The sequence below is a fragment of the Haliotis rufescens genome, unplaced genomic scaffold (genome assembly GCF_023055435.1).
Source record: "Haliotis rufescens isolate VD_foot unplaced genomic scaffold, xgHalRufe1.0.p SCAF_1, whole genome shotgun sequence".
Taxonomy (NCBI): Eukaryota; Metazoa; Mollusca; class Gastropoda; order Lepetellida; family Haliotidae; genus Haliotis; species Haliotis rufescens.
In genome coordinates, this window is record NW_025963779.1 from 15,806,638 (window position 1) to 15,832,271 (window position 25,634).

At 42.7% G+C, this 25,634-nt stretch overlaps 1 protein-coding gene across 1 annotated transcript; it reads right to left on the minus strand.

Moving 5' to 3' along the window:
* Nucleotides 1-4,313: 4,313 nt before the first annotated feature.
* Nucleotides 4,314-24,579, minus strand: LOC124146900. The gene is made up of 3 exons (XM_048381566.1): nucleotides 24,411-24,579; nucleotides 10,641-10,778; nucleotides 4,314-5,993 (listed from the first exon to the last, which is right to left on the minus strand). Exons 2-3 carry the CDS (start codon nucleotides 10,767-10,769, stop codon nucleotides 4,314-4,316), a joined length of 1,809 nt encoding a protein of 602 aa, XP_048237523.1. The 5' UTR covers nucleotides 10,770-10,778; nucleotides 24,411-24,579.
* Between the last annotated feature and the right edge of the window lie 1,055 nt (nucleotides 24,580-25,634).

The window sequence follows — 25,634 nt, forward strand, 5'->3', positions numbered from 1 at the left end:
GTTGACCCATTCTGTTGAAACCGATCCCAAAGCCTTGTGATGGTGCTTGGCGCTCCATTGAAAATCTACAGCTGATTGGGATTCCCCTGGCATGTTGTTGAACTGTCACTGTTCGATTGACGCAGACGCCAGGCAATCAAAAACCCTGCACTTTAATACTGTTCATAGTGCTGCACGTACTGCCTGTGCAGCTCCATGGCCCTTTTGTTAATGCACTGGGTGCGTTTTTCCGAATCGTACGTGTTTCCCGACTAATGGTTTACATGTCCTTGTTGTGTCACTGACACTACAACACATTAAACCTTCATTTTTCACTTCTTGGTCTGCTTATTTTGCTTTTATGGCCAAAAATATCCGTATTGCATTTCATTTTTTAAAGAGTATATGTAAAGAGAATGAAGTTATTTGTTAGAAGATTTGGAAAATATCTGTCGACGTCTATTTGACGGTATCCATGCTTTGCAAATCCTGCAGTCGACCGAAATATGGACGTTGAAAATCCATGTTGTTTACGAACCGGATGTTTAGGTCGTTACGCGGTTTTGATTGGACGATGCATGGACTCGTTTGTCCAGCCAACATGTAACTCCGGAATTCCAGCCCAGTTCGGCAAGGGTGGAAACTGGACTTTAAGTCAGTCAATGCCCTTGCTTCGGAAAGATTGTAAACTATGTAATAAAAATTAATAACATAAGATAAAATTATATTTCACTGTAGCTTTATTATGAGGTAGAATTCATCTTATTTTAATGCATGTAAATAAAACGTTTTCGAACTACGACACGACGAAAGATGAAACATTTAACGAAGATATTCATAATTTAGACATTATCCATTTGTGTTTCAGGTCTGATGTCATTGCCCGTGCGATGAAGCGGTCAGGCAAGGGTAGTGAGAAGTGTGCGGACTTCGGCGATAAGTGTGGGTACTGGACTACCCAGTGTTGTGAAAACAAGGGTCTGGAGTGCCAGTACGACAACGATGACTGGTTCAGCAAAGGAACATGCTGGATGAAATTCTAGACATCGAGTCATCCCGCACAAAACGACTTGCTGATCTGAGTTCACATCACGTGACGTCGTGATGTTGACGTTATGCGGCATTACGTGATTTTCTAAAGTAATTTCTGTGTCTGCGACCACGCCCCTGTTTACGTAAAGAAAACTGATCACATGGTCAATCGAATTAGATGCTTGTAAGCGGATAGTCCAAAATACGGACGAAAGTGACCGCGTTCATGTTAACGTCACCAGAGTACGATTTAAAGATGATCAGACTGAATCATTGGACACAATTCAAGTCACAATTAAGTTTCACTGTCTAAACAAATAAATTCGTGAACATATTTTCAAGTCTCATTGTCTTTTCCTCGCGTCATCGTAATTTAGTCTCAGTGTTTTGTTTAATCGAGCCTGAAGCATATAAACCAATGCTTGATAGAGTGAACATCAGCTCACGTAGGTAGGGGATGATGACGCACTACTCTGGCCAGGAACATCACAAGTAATACCTGTAACTGATGATCACTGGTACGTTTATATTTGTATATCAACAGAGGGTCACTGGTACGTTTATATGTGTATATTAACAGAGGGACACTTGTACGTTTCTGTTTGTTGATCAACAGATGGTCACTGGTACGTTTCTGTTTGTTGATCAACAGATGGTCACTGGTACGTTTATATGTGTTGGCCAATAGAGGGTCACTGGTACGTTAATATGTGTTGATCAACAGATGGTCACTCGTACGTTTTTGTTTGTTGATCAACAGATGGTCACTGGTACGTTTCTGTTTGTTGATCAACAGATGGTCACTGGTACGTTTATATGTGTTGGCCAATAGAGGGTCACTGGTACGTTTCTGTTTGTTGATCAACAGATGGTCACTGGTACGTTTATATGTGTTAGCCAATAGAGGGTCACTGGTACGTTTACATGTGTTAGCCAATAGAGGGTCACTGGTACGTTTATATGTGTTAGCCAATAGAGGGTCACTGGTACGTTTATATGTGTTAGCCAATAGAGGGTCACTGGTACGTTTATATGTGTTGGCCAATAGAGGGTCACTGGTACGTTTATATGTGTTGATCAACAGATGGTCACTGGTACGTTTATATGTGTTGGCCACTAGAGGGTCACTGGTACGTTTATATGTGTTGATCAACAGATGGTCACTGGTACGTTTATATGTGTTGATCAACAGATGGTCACTGGTACGTTTCTGTTGGTTGATCATGGGAAAGAACTACAGATTCGCCCTGGTTGTGAATAATGCTGTCAGGACCATCTCCGACCTTCCCCAACGTTGTAGTCGTCCATTATCTGCCTCAGTGTGTCCCTGCCACATGAGGTGACACGCCACGTTACAGTTAAATACTGGCGGCCAAACCAAACTCACTCATGTGTCATATTCGTCCATGCTTTGGTGGACACGTAAAAAAGGCATATACTAATCGTATAGCTCCCGATACCGTATCTCCTAATCCGTCATCGATTACATTTTTCATCGAAAGTAAACTTAGAATAACAAGTCAGAATGAAACCAAAAACCTGTAGATGTTTCGTGCTAACCGCCATCGTCTTTTCCAAAATCGTAATGTGCAGTTTTTGATATGGAATCATTATTCAAAGTTCACTTTCAATGAAAGAAAGTCAACATATTTGGAGATAAGTGATAATGAAGAAGTTAGTATATTGGCTGTATCTTATAGCCCACATTGACCGACCTTTGTAACGAGTCGATCGGTTGCTCCCTGTAGTAACATAGAGAGTGAGTGAGTGAGTGAGTGAGTTTTACGCCGCTTTTAGCAATATTCCAGCAATATCACGGCGGGGGACACCAGAAATGGGCTTCACACATTGTACCCATGTCGGGAATCGAACCTGGGTCTTCGGCGTGACGAGCGAACGCTTTAACCACTAGGCTACCCGACCGCCCCAGTAACATAGAGAACCGTTGACAATGAATGATAAGCGAATCAGGGGTTAACCGCAATTGACTAAAAGCAATGCACACCTTTAATAAACGTGACATCACTAGGACAGGTGCATTGCACACCAGGAACAAAGGTAAACCTTTGTGGGCGCGAACAGGTGGATGACGTCATCAAAGTCCGCTTCAACTCCATTTTGATTGAACAATAAAGCATCATACATGTGGAGAATGAGCGGGCCGGGCATGGCGGACACAGTTATGTCCCTTAACTTCCAGAAACCAACCCAAAATAAGGTTGCACTTCAAAAGTTCGTTTTAAGATAAAAACTTGGTTCCTTAAGATTTGTTACCACCACCAGAAAAATCAACTGTTACAACAAACGGAGAAGAAAACAAACATAATTGTGAACATACTGACTCCCTTAAATATATCTTTTGAAAGAAAAAACCCAGGCAAATCATAGTAAATGTTTGTGAGGATTTAACTGGAACGATGTTTCTTGTATTTTATTTCACTTTACCAACGATATAGTTTTTGTTGATTCCCAATAAATAAATAAATAAATAAATAAATAAATAAATAAATAAATAAATAAATAAATAAATAAATAAATAAATAAATAAATAAATAAATAAATAAATAAATAAATAAATAAATAAATAAATAAATAAATAAATAAATAAATATTGTTGGGACAGTAAATTATCCCAAAAGAAAAAAACAGTGTCATAAGATTTCTATAAGTATTTGAACCTTCAACTGATCCTTAAAACCATTGATTTGCCACCACAACAATTTGCTCTTGGGTTTCACCAAAGATGAAACGCGCTTGTTCAATGTACATAATTTCGGGTCTTCCTTTCACATTGAAAATACGTTACATGAAATTGTCCTCAAACCTAGTGTCACTCACTCACGTACAATTAACAGCTGGGTGAGTGAGTGACTAGGTTTTACTCCAGCAAGAATCACGGGGACATCGAACCACGATTCTTCTCTTTTTGCTAAATCACAGTTTAGTTTGCAATGAGCTGTAGTGGAAACACACTGTTCAAACCAAATCATATCTCGCAAGATTTTATACCAAAACAATGTTTAACTTAAAATCAAACTGTCAGATGGTAACCGGAGAAACTTTAAATTGTACGTTATTTTAAATTGTCAATCTTTTAAATATATCCTGCTTGCCTTGGCAACAATGAGACAAGTTCTCAACATGATACCCATAAAATCTATTCTTCGATCAGCTTCTTCCCATAATGCTGTATTGAATTAAACAATTAATATTCAGTTCACACGATTCAAGATGCCAACAAGAACGCGGCCATGAACCAATCTTAGCCTTCATTTATGGTCATCTGCGATATAAGTATGTCATCACAGTTGCCTGGTGCTCTCCGCATCCCCCTCCTCTATGACCCCCTCCCCCTTTACCCCCTGTTCCCTGACCCCCTTGCTTCCTGTCGGTGGGTAGTAGTCCGACAGCTTGATGTCGCCAAGGATGTGTTTCATGCCCTTTTTTATTTTCACTTTTTTCGACTCATCCTCTTTCCGAATGCCCAACTGTAGGTTTTGTGGTGGTTTATACCCTGGGTGTTTGTATAGAGGGAAATAAGAAAAATAAGGCCGCTTGTTCGAGTTCTCCAACGCCCAAGGGTCTCTCTTCATTTTCTTTATCCTTGCGTCAGCAAGTGCCAACATGTAAGCCTGTTTGTGGACGTTTGGGTCGACTTTTGGTAAGGCAGGATTATGTTTATTCCTCTGTTTCGTTTTCATAGTTATTTCCAATTTCTCCCTGTAACTTAGCGTCTTAACATCTGTGTCGTGCTTAAGAATTCCGCCCTGGTCCTTTTTATTCTCCTTCACAAAAGTGTTCTGTTCGCTGAATCGGACTTTGTGGTCGCCATCCTTCCGCTTGCTGGAACACTCTCGCCTGTTGTGGGAAGTACTGGATAGATCTGTGGCTGTTTTATCTGGTGATGGTAAAGGCGTGTTGGTCCTATGTCGATCGAGACGACCATGGGCATGCTTCCGTCTAACAGGTTTGCCACACTGGGGGCACAGTCCCATTTTAGACACACACCATTTTTCATGTCCTCCCGTCTGGAAACACTCCTTACACCTTAGCAACGCAGTATCAACATCGGGACACTCGCACCAATTAGCTGAATTTATCCTTAAAAACAGAAACGAGTCCGGAGTCGTCAGAGTGGTCTCCCTTGATATGGAAAGTGGTCCTGGTGGGGAGAGGCTGAATGTTCCTCTGCGATGAAACTCAAACGAAAGATCTCTGGAGTTAGAATTTTCTCGTATATTTTCTTTGAATGGACTGGACTGACCTGCATATTTGGCCCAGTCGTCTTTCTTCCCGTGTTTGTATTTGATGGTTCCCCCAGTCATTTGGTCTTCCTCTCCCCAGAGTTCGATACCAGAAGGATGTGTGAATGCTTCTTTGGGTTTCTTTTTCCTTCTTTCATCCCCATTTCTACTTTTTGTATCACTTCCTCGTCTATCGTAATGGTTACCATCTCCTAAGGTATACGAACCGTTTCGATTCAACACTCCGCTGCCATCTTGGGACAATGACCTTGACCTACCACCAAGTTCACCATTCCGACCAATCATCGATCTCTTCTCATTTGTCAAGGACGGAAGGCTCAGTCTCCCCTCCGCTGCCCTCTTCCTTTCTTTGGACACCGGAGGATTTGTAGTGAGGAACGTATTTTCGCTGACAAGAGGAAGAAACCTTCCATCTTCTCCATGTATCTGTTTATCTTTTTCGAACATCGGAGGAAGCTGAAACCTGTTCTTGTTTCCTCTAGGCAACGTATCCTTGTTGAGGACGGCCGTATCAAAGAACCTCCCGTCTTCGGACGCGGGTGTGTTTGGAGGGGAGAAAGCCAACATTGTGGGGTGGGGGGCCGGAGGCGAGTGCTCACAACGCTGGAGGTACCCCTTTCCAAACAGGTACCTGTAGGGATTACCCATATATCGGCCATCGGGACCCAGTCGACTGCATACATAGCAAAAGCTGTGAGGTATATGCTTGCGATGAACCTGAAAGAGAATTTAATAAATGCAAACGTTCTTTCGATTTCATTTAATCTCTTTCAACAGTAAAAATGCAGTATAACCCGTCCAGAGATAATTTTTATTTTGACCAGGATATCCACCGATTTCAATACCAACTGTTGTCAAAAATAAATTATTGTAAATAAAGCATGGAAACAGCAATCCTTCGGACTTCATCGTCCAATTGACTCATTGAGGCCATGCCCTTGTTACTTATAGCCATGGATACAAGTGAGGTGAAATGGGTTTAACGTCGTCGCGTTCAAATTTATTGCACATATATTGCGTGTCTGCTTGCACTAGTCAGGACTAATGCCCACTGAGCTAGCATGCCGCAGTTCAACACGGATACCCCTTTGAGACACAGTTAACTCCGAGCCGACCAGTCCTTGTTTTACCTCCTTAATGCCAAGTGCCAGGCACGGTAACAAGTACATTCGTTTAACGTCTTTTGGTATGACGCGGCCAGGCATCGAACCATCGACATGACGCCCCATCCACTGGACCACGGAGGCGGTCTGTCTTGAATACAAGATTTGTTTGTTTATTTGTTGTTTAACGCCTCAGCTATATGACGGCTGTCTGTGAATAATCGAGTCTTGACCACACAATCAAGTGATTGACATCATGAGCATCGATCCACGCCATTGGGATACGTTGACACGCATTAACCAAGTTAGCGAGTCTGACCCCCGATCCCGTTAGTCGCCTCTCATGACAAGCATAGTCACCTTTTACAGCAAGCATGGGTTGCTGAAAACTTATTCTACCCCGGATCTTCACGGGTGAGTGTATACAAGAAGAGCTCGTAGGAACACTATGTAATACTAGTATAGCACGTATATGAGTAAATCTTATCTAAAAATGTACTCAAATATCAGGTCTCCTAAAGCAGAATTTTGATACAATTCATAATCGTTAATACTCTTAAAATAATTTACATAATAGTTTTCCTTTTTTTCCTTTTGTATTCTTAATAGCACAACCAGTCAGAGAGTTTCAGTTCAATCACAACTTGTCATTTTTGTGTCTGTGTTTGAAAATATACACTCATTTTTTTCACAGTGAACGTAGGAAGCTCACAATAATGTGAATATGATATGCCGTTATGAGGCCTTCGTTTTTCGAGCTAAACAGGCCTGAGTTATCCCCCTTAGATTATGACGTAATTGGTGCCAATTCAACTGGGCCCCTGTCTATTCTCAACGCAGAAGATATCAAGTACCAGTTTGCGGTAAAACAACATGGCCTACCACACACTCCGGCGTAGTGGTGACTCAGCATAACACTATGCTGGCTGGCATCTGAGACGCTAGAATCACACACCTGGACCTACACCACGTGAAGCGGCTCTAACAAAGCATGATGACGTCATAATGTTTATCAATTGGCACCAATGACGTCATATTGCAAGGGGCATAAGCCATGGTGTTTTTGTTGTGGAAATAGAACACTTGGTAAATGTGAAAAATATAAATCGTTTTAATGCGAAAAATATGTTAATTAATTGTGATATTTTTATATTTTTGTCTATGACACTTCTAGGTTAACACTTTTAATGTGGAAAAAGTACAAGAAAAATAGGTTCATTTCCGTGTGAACTTGCCCTTTAAATGATTTCATATTAAACGACATGTTAATTGTCCACTGTAGGTTCAGGACGTGATATACAGGGCATGTATCATGTCAGTGCTAATTCATGCCAATGTAATACCCAGTGTCAAGTAACATTTATCAGGGATACATATCCTCGTGGAAATATGACATGGCAGAATGTTTTTAATATTATACTGCAGGTTTTGTAGTACAATTGATTTCTTCCTGTGTTGTAAATATGGACATGGGAAAATAGTGGTAACGATGGATGTTCGCATTTGAGTTTCATACAATAGAATACTGAGTGAGTGATTTAGTGAGTAGTGTTTTAATTAGTATTGCATTTATATCATCGCGAGGCGTTGACGTTTACCACACGTTTGATAACCCACGAACACGGGGATCCAGGATCATACCCGGGATAAACCTGTGATTCGGACAAACGAAACTTGGATCCTTGCATGCCAAGGGATGCAACTCTGCACACGGAATTACGAATACCTTGATCATTGAGTCATCAGTGACCACGGTAGCATTCTCACCATCCAATCAACACTTTTTCGCGTTTTAAGACAATCATATTTTATCATGGCATATTGTGTCACGTCCAAGTGTATGGGGACCTGTTGCCATGTCCAAGTGTATGGGGACCTGGAGTCACGTCCAAGTGTATGGGGACCTGGTGTCACACCAAGTGTATGGGGACCTGGAGTCACACCAAGTGTATGGCGACCTGGTGTCACGTACAAGTGTATGGGGACCTGGTGTCACGTACAAGTGTATGGGGACCTGGAGTCACGTCCAAGTGTATGGGGACCTGGAGTCACGTACAAGTGTATGGGGACCTGGTGTCACGTACAAGTGTATGGGGACCTGGTGTCACGTCCAAGTGTATGGGGACCTGGAGTCACACCAAGTGTATGGGGACCTGGTGTCATGTCCAAGTGTATGGGGACCTGGTGTCACGTACAAGTGTATGGGGACCTGGTGTCACGTCCAAGTGTATGGGGACCTGGAGTCACACCAAGTGTATGGGGACCTGGTGTCATGTCCAAGTGTATGGGGACCTGGTGTCACACCAAGTGTATGGGGACCTGGTGTCACGTACAAGTGTATGGGGACCTGGAGTCACACCAAGTGTATGGGGACCTGGTGTCACGTCCATGTGTATGGGGACCTGGAGTCACACCAAGTGTATGGGGACCTGGTGTCACGTCCATGTGTATGGGACCTGGTGTCACGTACAAGTGTATGGGGACCTGGAGTCACACCAAGTGTATGGGGACCTGGTGTCATGTCCAAGTGTATGGGGACCTGGACTCACGTCCAAGTGTATTGGGACCTGGAGTCAAGTCCAAGTGTATTGAGACCTGGAGTCAAGTCCAAGTGTATGGGGACCCGGAGTCAAGTCCAAGTGTATGGGGACCTGGAGTCACGTCCAAGTGTATGGGGACCTGGAGTCACACCAAGTGTATGGGGATCTGGAGTCACACCAAGTGTATGGGGACCTGGAGTCACGTCCAAGTGTATGGGGACCTGGAGTCACGTCCATGTGTATGGGGACCTGGAGTCACGTCCAAGTGTATGGGGACCTGATGCCATGTCCAAGTGTATGGGGACCTGGAGTCACGTCCAAGTGTATTGGGACCTGGAGTCAAGTCCAAGTGTATTGAGACCTGGAGTCACGTCCAAGTGTATGGGGACCTGGAGTCACGTCCATGTGTATGGGGACCTGGAGTCACGTCCATGTGTATGGGGACCTGATGCCATGTCCAAGTGTATGGGGACCTGGACTCACGTCCAAGTGTATTGGGACCTGGAGTCAAGTCCAAGTGTATTGAGACCTGGAGTCACGTACAAGTGTATGGGGAGCTGGAGTCAAGTCCAAGTGTATGGGGACCTGGTGTCACGTCCAAGTGTATGGGGACCTGCGTCACGTCCAAGTGTATTTGGACCTGGGGTCACGCCCAAGTGTATTGGGACCTGGAGTCACGTCCATGTGTATGGGGACCTGGAGTCACGTCCAAGTGTATGGGGACCTGGTGTCACGTCCAAGTGTATGGGGACCTGGAGTCAAGTCCAAGTGTATGGGGACCTGGAGTAAAGTCCAAGTGTATGGGGACCTGGAGTCAGGTCCATGTATCTGGGGACCTGGAGTCACTGCCAAGTATCTAGGGACCTGGAGTCACTGCCAAGTATCTAGGGACCTGGAGTCACGTCCAAGTGTATGGGGACCCGGAGTCAAGTCCAAGTGTATGGGGACCTGGAGTCAAGTCCAAGTGTATGGGGACCTGGAGTCAGGTCCATGTATCTGGGGACCTGGAGTCACTGCCAAGTATCTAGGGACCTGGAGTCACTGCCAAGTATCTAGGGACCTGGAGTCACGTCCAAGTGTATGGGGATCTGGTGTCACGTCCAAGTGTATGGGGACCTGGAGTCACGTCCAAGTGTATTGGGATCTGGAGTCACGTTCAAGTGTATTGGGACCTGGTGTCACGTACAAGTGTATTGGGACCTGGAGTCACGTCCAAGTGTATTGAGACCTGGAGTCACGTACAAGCATCTGGGTGTTACGTCCAAGTGTATGGGGACCTGGAGTCACGTCCATGTATCTAGGGACCTGGAGTCACGTCCAAGTGTATGGGGACCTGGAGTCATGTCCAAGTGTATGGGGACCTGGTGTCACGTCCAAGTGTATGGGGACCTGGAGTCACGTCCATGTGTATGGGGACCTGGAGTCCCGTCCAAGTGTATGGGGACCTGGAGTCACGTCCATGTGTATGGGGACCTGGAGTCCCGTCCAAGTGTATGGGGACCTGGAGTCACGTCCATGTGTATGGGGACCTGGAGTCACGTCCAAGTGTATGGGGACCTGGAGTCAGGTCCATGTATCTAGGGACCTGGAGTCACGTCCAAGTGTATGGGGACCTGGTGTCACGTCCAAGTGTATGGGGACCTGGTGTCACGTCCAAGTGTATGGGGATCTGCGTCACAATTATTGCAAGCATCTCTGGCCACAACTTAATTTCAACTCACTGCAGCCCCTATTCCACCCCTTGGAGTGGCCCCACTCAGCAAAGCAGCCACCCTCCTCTGAGTCTTCTTTATATCCCCCAGGTCGAGGGGGACCGGCGGTGCCCGGGGGTAGCGGGTCGTGGTCGGCATAAGGAACAACTGCAATAAACACACATAATTAATCTTTGACCTACCTTCTGGGGGAACTGATAGTTGATCATGTGAATCAGATCATCCACATTCATGATCCCCGGGGGGTCAGGCAGGAGGGACATTGTTGGCTGAGGGGGCAGTCTGTGTCGATGGTCTTTAATGTTCACCGATATCCTTTAATCGAAGTATAAATCCACGGGAATGAGTTTATTGGTTAGATTAATTGATAGCCCCTGCTGAACACGTCAAGGCCGAGTTGCCTTCGAGGTTGACACAAATCTGTCATCACGACAGGCTAAAGTCGGTTTGGTTGGAAATTTGATATTTGGATTAAGCCCAAAAGTTCCAGGCTTTTGTTTGGACCACAGAAATAGCAAGCCAAACTTATAAACCTCTTCATGATTCGTATTCCTTCATATTCCTTCCGGAATAATAAATATCCTAAAGCATCATCCAGCAACTGATCAAAGACATCAATGTGTTCACCACGTGAAGTCGAGCTAAAGTCGAATATAAGTCGCAGATTAGCATTCAAATCACAGGTCCACTGGAGTCAATATAACCAATACAAACTACACTAAACTCTTAATCCCAGTTCTTCAGACATTAATTCTTCCGGCCTCCTTTGAATCACGGCAGTTATTGACTGCAGGTCATGAAGTCTGATTCATACGACGCTATCAAGAAAATGTTACAATTTCCTGTTATTGAACGTTACGTATCGCCTATCACCAAATCTGTGTCTTGAGAGTCGCTGACAGCACATCACAGCCTGAATGGTAAGGATTAATGAATGAATTGCCAAGGTGGATATGTACAACCTAAGGGATGCTGTCGAAATTTCAGTGAAACGCTGACCGACGTACAACGCAATATTCGACGTCAGTGGCGTCCATTTACAGCAGCACTGCTTCGACACGTGTTCTTTCAGGACGCGTGGACACGATGTCTGCAAGCCATCCTATGAGCCACGGAAGGATCACATTGGAGGCAGTGTGACCTACAGGGTACAGGTGCTGAAGAATAACGCCAGCTTATATTGCAAAAGGCAGCGTGATATGAATCATTAATCCCAAATTCCGCATTGCAACCATACACGCAATTTATCAACTTGCATGTCGTGAGAATAATCTTATCTTATCACCCATGCCAAGTGCCCAGGAAGCTAATATGCAATCCCAAGCGAGGTTGTCGACGTGTTCAAATCGTTAAAGTTCATCCAGGGTTATAAACGATCCACGATTTACTATCTTGTCCAACGTTACCCCGTGACGACCAAGAACAAACGGTAAATCCACTTCAGCTTCTCACGGTAACTGACAATTGATTAACTCCAAACATCAACAAGTTATGACCGCAAGGTTGTTTAGTTGAGTGTAAGCTCCGATTTCAGTACCGTTACTGCAAGTCTTCACGGCATGATGCCTTGGAACAAACGCAAGCAGGTATTCAGAGACAGCGTTATTACAACGTAGCATTCTGTACTCGATCGCATGACGAACCCCCATAACAGAGGCATTAATCCAGCGTATTAATATAAAGCTGCAGTGAGCATTTCCTTAATGAAAGGCACAGGTATGTAGCAAGGGAAACAAAATCCACACAGTATATTTAGAAACCCGTTTTAACAGTATGATCCAATCTCCAGTTGTTTATTCAACAGCGGTGATATCAATGTTTGTATGGTAGCCCACGTTCATAGTAACAGTAATCCCCAGTGTCGAGGTCTTCTTAACAATGGGGTATGTAATTACCGACTTGGTCGACCATCCAGGTATGTCGAGACGAACACCGCGGACACCTGTATCATTGTCTGAGGTCGGTGATAGGGTATCAGTGACATTGGGGGTACGATAACGCATCAGAGCTCAGTGGAGTAGTGAATGATCTAATTGGCAACTCGTGTTGGGAATGAGAAACAGTTACTCAGCAAATTGCGATACTATATGCAGTTACACAGGGAACACGTGCACAAAGAAACCTTAGCTTTAAGTTTATGATAATATGTAAAAGTTACAATGACCTTGGCACTAAGATCGTTTTAAAAGGCCCGGCACATGACTGTCCGTGCGTGTAGTTGGTATAAATTACACACAACTTTACTATTGTAAGATGTGTAGGTGAATATGTTTATGGCGGTATTGGTGTTAACGTCCATTGGTGTTTTTTGAGTGTTGACGTTACTATTGATGGTTGTATCGGTGTTGACGTTACCATTGATGGCTGTATCGGTGTTTACGTTAGCGTTAATGGTTGTTTTGGTGTTGACGTTACCATTGGCGGTTGCATTGGTGTTGAAGTTACCATTTGTGGTTGTGTTGGTGTTGACGTTACCATTTGTGGTTGTATTGGTGTTGACGTTACCATTTGTGGTTGTGTTGGTGTTGACGTTACCATTGGTGGTTGTATTGGTGTTGACGTTACCATTGGTGGTTGTGTTGGTGTTGACGTTAGCATGATGGTTGCATCGGTGTTGTCGTAACCATTGGTGGTTGTATTGGTGTTGACGTTACCATTGGTGGTTGTATTGGTGTTTACGTTACCATTGGTGGTTGTATTAGTGTTGACTTTACCATTGGTAGTTGTATTGGTGTTGACGTTACCATTGGTAGTTGTATTGGTGTTGACGTTACCATTTGTGGTTGTATTGGTTTTGACGTTACCATTTGGTAGTTGTAATGGTGTTGACGTTACCATTGATGGTTGTATTGGTGTTGACGTTACCTTTGATGGTTGTATTAGTGTTGACTTTACCATTGGTAGTTGTATTGGTGTTGACGTTACCATTGGTAGTTGTATTGGTGTTGACGTTACCATTGGTGGTTGTATTGGTGTTGACGTTACCATTACTGGTTGTGCTGGTGCTGGTGCTGGTGCTGGTGCTGGTGCTGGTGCTGGATGTGGCCTCAATCGTTTGGTCCTTCCTTGTAGGTTGAATTTGGTAAGGATTAAATGATGAATTCGTGTTTGGATTGGTTCTACGATTTTGTGTTGATGATTTTGTGTATATTTTGACATTTGGGAAGCATACACTTGTTGATGAATACCGATTACAATTTGTAGCTGTTTTGTGCCTTGACATGTATCACGATGCACTTAACCATGTCATTCGTGAACATGCAATTTATAGCCTAGCATAACAGGAATGTTCATCCAAATGCCACGACACACGTCCTGCATTAAATGCATTAAGTCCTCAAGTCCCCAACTCTTTCATTAATGACTGTAGATCGACAAGGTTTATCCAACGGTGCTAATACTCAAACATGTCCTCTTCAAAATGTCACCGACGCATGTAGACCCTCACGGACCCCATTTAACCGTGTGCTGTCAATCTAGTCCCTGATATAATCTGTCTCCCTCCACACTAAGATAGTCACGGGATCCTTTAATCTGAATAATCTTATCACCACTGTCAACCCTTCAACTGTCAATATCTGGCCAAGGCCTCGTCCTTCATACAGTCCTATAAAACTCAGCCTGTTGTATCACGTACACATGAACTCCATAAAGGGCGTCCCCGCATGATACATAGTTTGGGGTTGGGGGTTGGGGGTTGGGGGTTGGAGGGGCGTGGAGGGGGGTCTGGATAGGTATTGATTTCGAGTACTTACAATATATACAATGTAATCTTGTCGGTTCAGTTTGACCTCGTTTTAGAAATATGTAGATGCTATCTATTGAAAATATTGATTGAAATCGATATTTCAGCAATCTCATTCATTCCAGATTATTGACATGTATTACTTTTCAATACTGCAATAACGTCTTAATAGTTCTGGTGCGTTATCTGTCTGTGAATAGTGAATATGTATTTGAGAAAAATTCCATTGTGCATTTCAGCCTCTCTTATTTCAGAATATGAGTCACAGGTGGACCAGTCATCTGAGACATTGCAATTCGCAGTGCGTATCACATGCTCGTCTTAATCCAATGGTCGCGGGTTTGAGTCTCAGATTCGCCTTGATATTGTCTCTAGTTAGGTCAACACCATACCGTGCTCTTGGATCTAAGACCTGTGTTACTTTCACTTTCCTCCAACATTAAGCTGTTACGATCCGACACAACTTAAATAGTGTTCATTCAAAACTTCGTAAAACCCAATTGACCAAATCACTTTAGAAGACTTAATTTTATTTGAAGCAATGACAGTATTTCTGTAAATAAGTTACGGGTGCTACTGGTGGGGCAGGATACACTCACCTTTTCGCAAACACCTGGTATCATCGTTATTTGATAGTGATTCATAAACACAGGCTTATGATACAGTCAGAATCGCACAGTGGACTCTACTTTTAGCGGAGAGTTCTTATGATTATGAAAAAGGTTTCCATATGCAAATCCGTCAAGATGACGTCTTTTTAACCATCAAAACGCATTTGAATAAAACTAAGCATAGTTTATTATAAATTGTCTGGCGCCAAGCAATATAATCAACTCCCGAAATACGAAGGTTACGTTATATATTACAAGTAAACACCAGGTGTCGTATGATCAGAACAGCAGCGACCGGGACGCGAACACTTCGCCCCACGGTCGCGGCTGAGGGGACATTTGTTTTGAACAGTACTGTACATTCTATAAGTCACAACACAGTGGTATGATTTCAACACGCCGGTGTTTAATAAAAAACCTTAAGTAACACTTCCAGCAAGTTGTACGTATTTTTGCACTACTCGTCAAAACAATCGCACCAACAATCGCGACCGCCACGCGTAATTTTCACGTCACGGTCGCGATGTGGTGGGCGTTTATTTTGAACAGTAGCGAATGTTATTTATCTTGGGTTTGGATTGTAATGGCTTATATCAACAAAATATCGACTTATTTTCATTCAAGGAGTTTTCAGTCTTTATTATATGGTATTGTTTCATGAATATGTTTCAAAGAAGTATATATTATACAGTCGAGCCCGTTATCTCGAACCTAGCGGGGCCGTGTTGTAACTTCAAGATATTCGGACATTCGAGATAACAAGACATGTACATCCAGACAGATCAAGCAACAGTATTATAGATACATAGCAATACGATTGCACAAACAAGGTATAAAGAGCTCTGTACATTTATGCGATGACAAAATGAAATGTATTTCGTCGGCAATAATCAAAGTACCATGTACATGTACCTTATTTGGCATAGCCGCAATCATTATTTAGCCTGTCCGCGTGAAAAACAACAAATTGCCACTATCGCCTCAAGCTTGTTAATTCATATCTTGGATATTGCGTCACTCGGCTTTGATTCCTTTAATCCAACCCGATAAACACTTTTTGATGTGCCGTCCTCTTTTTGCTCATGTCTACTCGCGATGTTGTTTTTGTCAATAAAGATAACCATTGCAATTGAATTTAAAGATACATCGATCTGTGGGCAAAGGGCAACTTCGAGATAAAGTACAAAATTCTATAGTTAAGTCCAAGTTGGGACCGAGTTCAAGGTTCGAGATAGCGCTATGTATTTTTTTTCTCGAATTCTAGATAAGTGGGTACATTTATGATTTATGTATCTATATAGAGGGGCGGTCGAGACCAGAGAGTTAGATCGATAAATCGGTACTTTCGAGATAACGGGGTTCGAGATAACGAAATCGAATCTACGTGATACTAACAATGTGTCTGGAACACTCCAGATTATTAAGAATATATGTATGTACGTAATGTAATATTATCACAAGAAGTAAATCGATCCTTATCTATCACGCCTTTGATAATCTGAGCACCTTTGTGATCTACAGATAGAATCTCCAATCTTCTGTCAGATCTAGAGAAGCGTTGTTGAAGCATGAACATCTAGCATGCCATATTCCGTGCTCTGAAGTATTTTCTCATCCACCGCGCACGTCAGACAACCAACTATAGGGAACACTACACCAAGGGGGGGGGGAAAGTTCATTGCATATGAATTGCACAAGGAAAACGTGCGTTAGCCCCTTGGATGTGAGAGAAAACGTTTTCAGATATATATAGAGTTTGTTTACTTACAGGATATGGTAAACGCATTTGCACAATAAAATATAATCTTTCCATTACATAATACGAGTGAGTGAGTATGTTTCACGCAGCCTTTAGGAATATTCCAGCAATATCACGGCGTTGTACCCATATCGGGATTCGAACCCGGGTCTTCGGCGTGACGAGCGAACGCTTTTACCTCTAGGCCCCGACCCCCCCCCCCCCCCCCCCCCCCCCCCCTTACAGAATATGGTATACTATATACATTTGCATAATACCTTCTGATGTTTAACGCCGATTCGAACCGAATTTCAGTTATATATCCATCTGGTCGACCCCTACGACCAGCATAAAATTGCTGAGGACCAATTCTAACCCGGAATCCCTTCAGGGTTGATAGACCAAGGGTGAATTATAAGTGTCTGGTACGCCAAAGGGACGCACCTCTACATTGCGAATTGCGGCGCGTTAGACTACTGATCCATGCGTGTCTACAATTTTCGTAATATATTAGCTGGTATGCAGTTGAAAGTATTCTCAAGCTTCACGAAGATATGTCACAAATTATTTTGTATTTTGCGAACAAGGCACGGATGCTTGCGATAACCGTCATTGGAGATTGTGTCAGTGATGGTGTTAAGAATGTCAATGATAATGATACATTAATTTCTGTTCACTGCGCTCGTGTCATGCTGATTTTTCAAGTACAGAGAGAACATGATGAGGCCGATTTACGGGACCTTTTACGAACGGAATTATTGAAACTGTGTCGATAAATTGTCAACAATAACAATGATAAGACATCGTCGTCTACTGTGACGTCATTACATATTACGTCAACAATGCATGTGTGCTTCGTATGAATTTATTGTTACTTGTTGAATGATAAGGAAAGTATATGTGTAATGAAATGTAGTTAGGAAGCCACCACGCATACCTACGTCCGTGGGCAATATTGGCCGTCCTCAAAAGAACATTTCCAACTTTGAGGCATCAGTGACCAACTTGATGTCCGATTTAATTCCCTGTTTTGACTTGTACCATATGTCCCCGTGTTTGTGCAGAGGAATACTTGACTTGTCTTTGCATGGGTTTGTTACGGGTGCCATCGGTGGGGCACGATGCGTTCTCCTTTGTGCGAATATCTGGTATCATCATTAATTGTTAGTGAATCATAAACACAGGTGTATAGTATAATCGTAATCGTAAAATGGAGTCTGCTTTTAGATTTCGTATGATTGTCGATATAGGAGGAATAACAACCATATAAACCTAAACGGTTGATGTATCCTGACTTTCAAATTACAAACTAACAGACGCATCTGCGTTGAAACACCAATGGTGTCAAAGCAATGAAGGATACTCCGATAGCGGTATGGATTCGACAACTCCCGGTGTTCTTCTAAAAACATACAGATAAATACTGACATAATAAGTCATGATCCCGCTTCAATCACGATGAGTTCTTCGAGGAAGTTCCATTATTGCTGCCCAAAGATATACAATGTAGCTCAATATTTTCTTAAGAAATATTTCATTTAAGAATTGACGTCAGTATTATTTGCGTTAAGGGCCTGTCACTCCCAGGCGATTTGGGTCGCCGGAGCTATGCCGGAGCACAAATTTGGCGATTTTCGGGGATCGGTACCAGTACGGCAACGCAATGGTATCATATCGCTAAGAACGGTAGTACATCGTCAGGACATCGTCAGATCATCGGCGAAAAAATTGGCAACGGCAGGCGACGGTAGAATTTTTTTAACATGCTCAAACATGTCCGCCGTTGCGCTGCCGGAGCGAGCAATGGGACTACAACGGCAGTACAACGACAGCACAACGACAGTACTCCGGTATGGCTTCGTTAATGTCGGTAGAGCACCGGTAGCGTCCCGGAATGGATCGGCGGCTCTCCGGTGGTCTCAGTGTGTACCATACTGGTACCGATGTGATACTGTAGTACTACCGAATACCACCGAATACCGGAGCTCCACCGTCACATCGGCAGCGCAACGGTATCACTCCGCTCCAGCTCCGGCCAACGGTGGTACATCGGTATAACATCGGCGGCGCGTCGGTAAACACTAAGGTGACAGAAAAGTGGTATTCGGTAGCACATCGGGTCTTACATCGGTAGGACAACGCTAGAACAACGGGAAAGACGGTACTACATCGTTATTGCTACGGTAAATTTTGATATTTCAAGTGCTTTCTCGCCAGATCATTAACACACAAAAGAACAGTGATATCGTTCAGTGCAAAAATGTAACATAAACCCCGCCCATTCTATTATCGGCCAATCAGTAGTCTGTTAGTGGGTGTGGTTTCGGTTTACTGAAACATTGCTTGGGAAGCTGATCAAATGCCACGGAATCACGTGCAATGTATTTATTATGTAATAGAGAAATAGCCAAAACCATATTCAGACGGTTGTCTTGCTTATAACGCACGTCTTGTCGTCAACATGATAGTAGTAGTGAACACTGATCGCCAAATGACTTCAGGAATGTAAACATTGAGTAAGATAGTAGCATTAGGTAATATGTAAATCCTTGAACAAACGACCGGCGTTTATTTTTTGCGGAAGATCCCGAGACTGGGTGTTTATTCAAGACTGGCGTCTATTTGTCTCAGAAGAGGATTTGTACTTAATTTTTACATGAAAGCCTTGGTTTTTTCTCTCACGTCCTGTATCGCACCCTCATCCACACGACAGGGACCCCTACAGACAGTAATTGGTAGGATTCACGGTATTTTCACGCTTCAAAATTTCAGGGAAGCGTACACTAAAATACGACCCGGCATTGATTCAAGACAGGCGTTTATTCGAGGATTTAAGTTATAGAAGAAGAAGAAGAAGAGTTTATAATAGTTCCACGTGCACATAAATCAATAGTAATTTCACAGTTTCAAAACTATGAGCACCTAGCCAATATTACGAGACACTTTTCAAGCATGTACAGTGTAGTTAAAATATAGTTTATTATGCTGACAATAACACATGTTTGAATACAATATAACAAGGTATATTAATTACATTTCGTAAAAAGTGTCTACAGTGCTTCCGTGGAGATTCCGGGTTAGAGAAGGTCCCAATTAAGCAATCTATGCTGGTCGTAGCTAAATGGATCGGCTGGAAAAGTTCGATGACTCGGTTGAATGCGTGTCATCGCACCCTGACAATCACTGGTGTGTGTGGTTCAGACTCGATTATGTACAGGCCTGGATATAGCTGGGATATTGCGGTGTCAAACATCAAACATAGACGTCAAACAAAGTCTACTATGAAAATATCGCCTACGTGGTCTAGTGGTAGAGCGTCCGCCCGGAGAGCGGAAGGTCCGGGGTTCGATCCCCGACCGCGTCATACCAAAAGACGTTAAAAGATGGTACTTGTTGTTACCCTGTCTGGCACTTGGCATTAAGGGGCTAAAGCAAGGACTGGTCGGCTCGGAGTCAGTATACTGTGTCTGAGTGGGGTATTCATGTTAAACTGCGGCATGATATCTCAGTGGGCTAGCACTATAAATCGGCATCAGTCCGGACTAGTACAAGCAGCCACACAAACACACACACACACACACACGTGCATAGACGTCGCTATATAAGTGCAATAATCTTGGACGCGACGTTAAACCCAATTTCACCTCACCTCACCTACTATGAAAATGAACGGCACCTACCTGACACGGACGTACAAGTCGTTCTGTCTAACTTCTCACATCCCTGCCACAGAGCAACGACTACAGCGTTCCCTTCATCATCTACAACTGCTGCAGTGAACATCCCCTCCGTTACAGTGTCACTGCTCCGTCAGTCTTAATCACTGTACAGTAATCTGAATACAAACCAGTCCCCATATCGACATTCCAATCAGTGACGTCATTATCCAATGAAATCTAACAACAATCTAACAATGTCCTATTGTTAAATGTTTTACTTTCAAGAAACACATAAATAGTGTCTTACAAATAACTATAAATTAAAACAATGACATACAGATTCACTTTGAATCCTATGTCACACAACAGACTTTCTTGCAACCCCCGAAAATTTAATACAGCTTACGAACTCTCATCCGTGGCCTGGAACGTCATACAACGCTCTCGTGCGACCCTCGCGAACACTCAGGTACGGTATAAATCTCCTTGTGCTGGGCGACCGTTGAGAGAAGCGGTAGCACATTGCTGTAAACCCGTCTCAATGCCGGGAGGAGTGTAATTGATTTATCGACAGGTTGATATTAACTACAGTATGGCCTGATCAGTGATTGAGAATATGTCAACAATCAAATTAAGATCTAACGCTACCTTGCGAAAGAAAGCAGGATTAATGAGAAAACATAATACAGTTTTAGATTTCTGTTTAAGTAAGGTATTTGTGTTGGGTAGGACTTAATAACGAGCCGTGCCTTATGCGGGTTATTCCGATGAAGATCGATCTTTCTACTCTGTACCTTAAAGGATATGGAACTGTGTCTAATCCTTACTAATACGTCTAACTGTCTGGGAGTTTGAATTAAGAACTGTTGTTTTATTAACGTAAATGGAAGTTAAGGGGCACGAGTGTTCAAGTGGTCAAAGGCGTGCTGTTCAGAATTGAGACCCTTGGCCCTCAACATCCTTAAAGAGACTTTACATAATGTTGATATCTCATATAAGAAATATACGATGAGGGAGTTATTTATCGTACCGAGGCCCTCATGGTTTATTCTCCCTGCAGTGTTTTATTGTACGATAAATAACTCCCACTTGTCGTTTTTAAAAAAAATAATGAACAAAACTACAAGGACGAATAACGCGTTTTATAGATTCGTGTAAACTATTTCAGTGATTACTATATCTGTATGACACCGATGAACCAATAACATGTGCACTACTGGCAACACGATTTAAGGCCGAATATTATTATTTTGGGGTTTAAGTTATATAAATCGTTGTACTTTGGTACGAGACACATTTCATGTCGTCATGAACTGTTTAAGCGCAACCGGACGAAAGTCAGCGCTTCAAAACATACATATTTCATCTCTGAGAGGTAGATACACCAGATCTGCGGACCCACAATATGTTTTTTTGCATCCAGCTTGTACTATGATCAATGACGTTCAATGACAATGACAATGAAATATCGTTCTTTCTCAAAACCAGAGGACAAACTTTGGGGAACCGGCAATTTGCTTTTACTTTCCAAAGATAGACATATCAAGCAGGGGGAAAGAGAGAAGTTGTTTATTTACGTCTCACTTCCTGTACAGTCCAAAATAAACTTTACCAGAGTTTGAAATCACTCTTGCTCATAAACAACAAAACACACATGCATGAAGTAAAGTGTATTGAGAAGATCAATATATCAACATAATCAACACTGAAAATGACAATCATACCGCGACCGAGAATGACGTCAGAGCCCCCCAAAGTTGGGTGTGGTACAATACTCGAGCTTTCAGAATCATGGACAAGAGGCAGAGTACATAAACAATCGCTCACGTTCAATGACAAGTCATTAGTAGCGTTTGTGACCACTAAATGCCTCAATACACGCAAAAACTCTTCGACGCACAGAAAAAGTCAGTCGTCTGATGAGGTCACGTGGGATTTGACGCCATTCTTCTTGGAGGGCAAAGATCAGTTCTTGCTGGTTGGCTGGAGAGTGTGGTCGTTGTCGAACACGACGATCCATCAAGTCCCAGAGGTGTTCTATGGTGGACATGTCGGGTGAGCGTGCAGGCCACGGCAGGACGTTGACATTGTTGGCTGCGAGGAAGTTAGTGACAATTCTGGCTGTATGGGCTCTAGCGTTGTCATGCTGATAAATGACACCACATGGCTGCTGTTGGAGAAATGGTAGGAAAACTGGACGAAGAATGTTATCCATGTAACGCTGAGCTGTCAAGTATCCGTCAACGATGACCAGCGGTGTCCTCTCCTGCCCACAGATCCCTCCCCACACCATGACACTCCCTCCACCATATGTTACGACCTCCTGCACGCAACACGCCGCCGTTCGTTCACCCCTTCGGCGGTAAACACGTTGTCTTCCATCAACCCTAAACATACAGAATCGACTTTCGCCAGTGAAGACAACCCTCTGCCAGTCACGTCGTTGCCAACGTCGTACAGTCCGGGCCAATCTCAATCGCAGACGACGATGTTGCGCTGTCAATAGCTGTCCTCTGTATGGTCTAAAAGCCCTGATTCCATGAGCCCTGAGTCTCCTGGCCACAGTCTGTCGACTAACCCTGTGATCTAAGGCATTTGTCGCCGATGACGTCACTGTCAGGAAGCGATTTCGGAGGTGCAAGGTACGCAAGTACCGGTCATCATGGGGCGTGGTCACCCTGGGTCTGCCTGTTCTTGGCCTGTCAGCGGTCCGCCCTGTCTGTGTGTAACGTTGCATCAAGTTGGTAACGGCAACACGGGAGCAACCGAAGGTTCGTGCAATATGGGCGTGGGTGGCTCCCATCTGTACCATACCCAAGGCTCGTTCACGTTGTTCGACTGTGAGTCGTGGCATTTCTTTTGTGTGTTTTTTATCACTGTGGATGTCTGACTTGCCGTAGCAAACGTTTTATACCCTTACCCGCACGTGCATTTGCAGTTGTCCGTGGTGCACGTGTTTTTCACTTTTTCGCGTGTTATCTCGCAAACATGTAACAGACGATTAACATTTTCTGCATACACTATTGTTGTATTAAGGTTATGTGTTTTAGATAGACTTCACCGAAAAAAAATTTATACTTTGTCTGAAATTTATATTTTCGGTTGGTAAAGTTTCTTTTGGACGTCAGTTTATATAAGGAGGAGAATTTATGGATGTAACTTCTTTATTATGAGGAAGACAACGTTTCGGAGTATATACTTACACCTTCATCAGGTGACCTCATAGCATTTATTCAACTGATGAAGGCGTAAGTAAACGTTGTGTTCCTCATTATAAAGAAGTTGACATTCATACTTTCTCTTCCTTATGTCTATCACTTCTAAATACCTTTAAAAGACTTCAATATATATTTATATATTTCGCGTTTGTATGTTTAAAAAAAACAGCTTCGCAATGAAAGGAGTGCCAGATATCCTACGTGACGTTATACACAGTACATTCTTACATCAGTAGATCTGTGTCGTGGATGTATGTGCAGGTATTTCCAATGAACCTTCTTGTGACATTGGGTTGTCGTGGTAATAACAATATGAATGTGACTAAACCAATGATTTGCTTAAACGCTGCTTTGAATAGTATTAATGCATATGCGTCAGACTCGTGTGAGAGTAAAGCACAAAGTTACCCGATAGACGTTTTAAGAAAATTATCAATTGGTGAAACCCATGAGCACGAGTATGGTAGAACTTCTATAAGCTCAGACTGAGCAGAATAGGCCGAACATCAGTTATATATATGCTTTTATCAAGTTCACAAATCTTAACTATGCTGCCATCCCTATATTATATAAAGACTTTCTCTGGCATGTCTGACTAATGTTCTACCTAAAGAGAAAACACATACAACTTTCCATTGTTTCTTTCATTGAGACGCGTGAAATTAGAAGCGTTTGGAATGCTATAAACATCAATTCCGCATATGATCTAAAACATCAGTCGTGTATACAAGAATATTGTCAACCGTGATGTGAATATGAAATAGAAATAATTATATTCTTTGGTTTCTAGAAAACATATACAACTCACCTCCACCTCGACATTGGCATCAGAAATTGACACTTGGTGGATATCGCACAAGTGGCTCCGACAGATGAAATACGTTACACCCCTTGGTTCCCACAAATGAAATACGTTACGCCGCCCATGTTTAATGCATACATGAATCTGGGGTAGCGTTGTGCGAGACAATGCCAATCCTCATAAGACTTAGTACATACACAACGTGGGCCTCTGCGAAGCTATTATCTCAGAACAATGCCATGTACCCACGTCAACTCACTTGGTAGCAGGAACGTGTTAGTATGGGTCGTGTTACGCCTCTATGTGTGGGAACACATTACACAGGCTATGTATGTGTCATTTTTGACACGTGACGGAACATTTAAACAGTGGAGACAATACATACAAACAAAGAGGTAGTGTACGTTCAGGAGGTTCTGGGTAACTAATATGCAATGCCATGTAAAGTCCTGCCTGATCAATTTATTTCATAAGTTGGATATTTTCTTTTAATTTGAGAACATGGCATTCGGTTAGTATTTTATACGACCACATAAATTATTTACGATGATAGGAATATTGAAATTTGCAGTTTATATACCCATTTTGATTGAGTTTGCTTGTTGTTTGACGCCGCACTCAGCAATAAATTCCAGCTACATGACGGCGGTCTGCAAACAATCGAGTCTAAACCAAATGTCACGGATTGACATCATGCGTTAACAATACAATACAATACAATACAAAGAGGTTTATTTTTGTCTCATCATTTGTACATACAGATTATAAAAGTCTGCGGAGCATGATACATTAAAACACATTTACAAACGCCACCCAAACGGGTTATGAGAGAAGTAAAATCAAGAATAATTCTTGGTAAAAACATTAAAATTCCATACACATAAGGTATATAATATATGAGTATATATACATAACTAAACGTAATATACACCATAGAGAAGGAGCAAGTAAATGAAATAAACTACATAAAATAAATAAATGCATAAAAAATAAAAAAATAAAAAAATAGATAAATAAATAAAATAAATATGTAATGAATGACAGAAAAGTTTGACTGCGGGTGAACATTTTCAAGCACTTTGAACCTAATGAAGGGGCCATGGTGTCATCGTTAAGCAAGTAAGTGTCAGAGCAATCACTAAATAGCGGTCACTTCGGCGGATATCATTATAATAAGAACATTGAGGTAGGAAATGGTCTTCAACAGCATCTGAACAAAAGTTACAAAAA

Coding starts and splice junctions, on each gene's coding strand:
- LOC124146900 (XM_048381566.1), bottom strand. CDS start 10,769: ATGCCGACCACGACCCGCTACCCCCGGGCACCGCCGGTCCCCCTCGAC. Junction 5,994..10,640: donor GGGGTGGAATAGGGGCTGCA/GTGAGTTGAAAT, acceptor ATTCTCTTTCAG/GTTCATCGCAAGCATATACC.